The following is a 945-nucleotide window of genomic DNA, read 5'->3' on the forward strand; positions in this document are numbered from 1 at the left end:
TGCCGCCGGTGGCGCCGGTGCTGCCGCCCGCCGTGCCCCTCCTGCCCTCGGGCGAGCTGGGCCGCAAAGCGGCCGCCTTTGGCTCGCAGCTCGGCCCGAGCCTCCAGTTGCAGCTCAACACCCTGGGCGCCGCCGCGGCAGCTGCGGGCACGGCTGGTGCGGCGGGCACCACGTCGCTCATCAAGTCCGAGCCCAGTGCGCGGCCGTCGTTCAGCATTGAGAACATCATAGGCGCCGGACCTGCGGCGCCCGGGGGTTCATCCGGGGGTGGCGGGAGCGCGGGCGGGGGTGGCGGGGGAGGCGGCAGCACCCAGTCCTTCCTGCGGCCGCCCGGGACTGTGCAGTCCGCGGCGCTCATGGCCACGCACCAGCCCCTGTCGCTGAGCCGGACGACTGCCACCATCGCGCCCATCCTGAGCGTGCCGCTGTCTGGACAGTTCCTGCAGCCCGCAGCCTCAGCCGCAGCTGCCGCCGCCGCCGCCGTTCAAGCCAAGTGGCCCGCGCAATAGTGATGAGCCGGTGGTGGCCCGGCCGGGCGGCGGCCTCCGGCAGAGCCTGCGCCTTCAGGCTGTGCGCCCGCTCTGATCCTGGTCCTTCTGCCCTGGTCTTGGTCCCTCTACCCCAATCATGGACTCTACTACCCGCCCCCGACTCCCCAACACCGACCAACAGCGGCCTCCGTCCCCTGGTTCAACCCAAGCTGGCAGAGCAAACTCAACACGCGTCCGCTGGGAATAGCTTTCCGTACAGGTAAAATTGATAACTGGATTTCCAAAAAATATACCCCGACGGCGCCTGCTCTCAGTACTGTGGAGGTGGGAGGGAAATTCTTTGTACATATTTGTATAAAAATCGTTGACTTTCCTTTTGGGGTTTTTATTTTTTTAAGAAAAAATTCAGTAGATTTAGAGCTCTGAACTTTCATTTTTTTGAAGGTTCACTCTC

The 945-nt window shown here is 64.0% G+C and overlaps 1 protein-coding gene across 1 annotated transcript in view; it reads left to right on the forward strand.

Moving 5' to 3' along the window:
* The window catches only part of Foxd3 (forkhead box D3), a 1466-nt gene extending 957 nt beyond the window's left edge, over window positions 1–509 (forward strand). The window contains exon 2 of the mRNA XM_005353453.1: window positions 1–509. This exon is cut by the window's left edge and continues 44 nt beyond it. Coding sequence (XP_005353510.1) covers window positions 1–509 — 509 coding nt within the window.
* The last annotated feature ends 436 nt before the right edge of the window (window positions 510–945 follow it).

The sequence above is a fragment of the Microtus ochrogaster genome, chromosome 10 (genome assembly GCF_000317375.1).
Source record: "Microtus ochrogaster isolate Prairie Vole_2 chromosome 10, MicOch1.0, whole genome shotgun sequence".
Classification (NCBI taxonomy): domain Eukaryota; kingdom Metazoa; phylum Chordata; class Mammalia; order Rodentia; family Cricetidae; genus Microtus; species Microtus ochrogaster.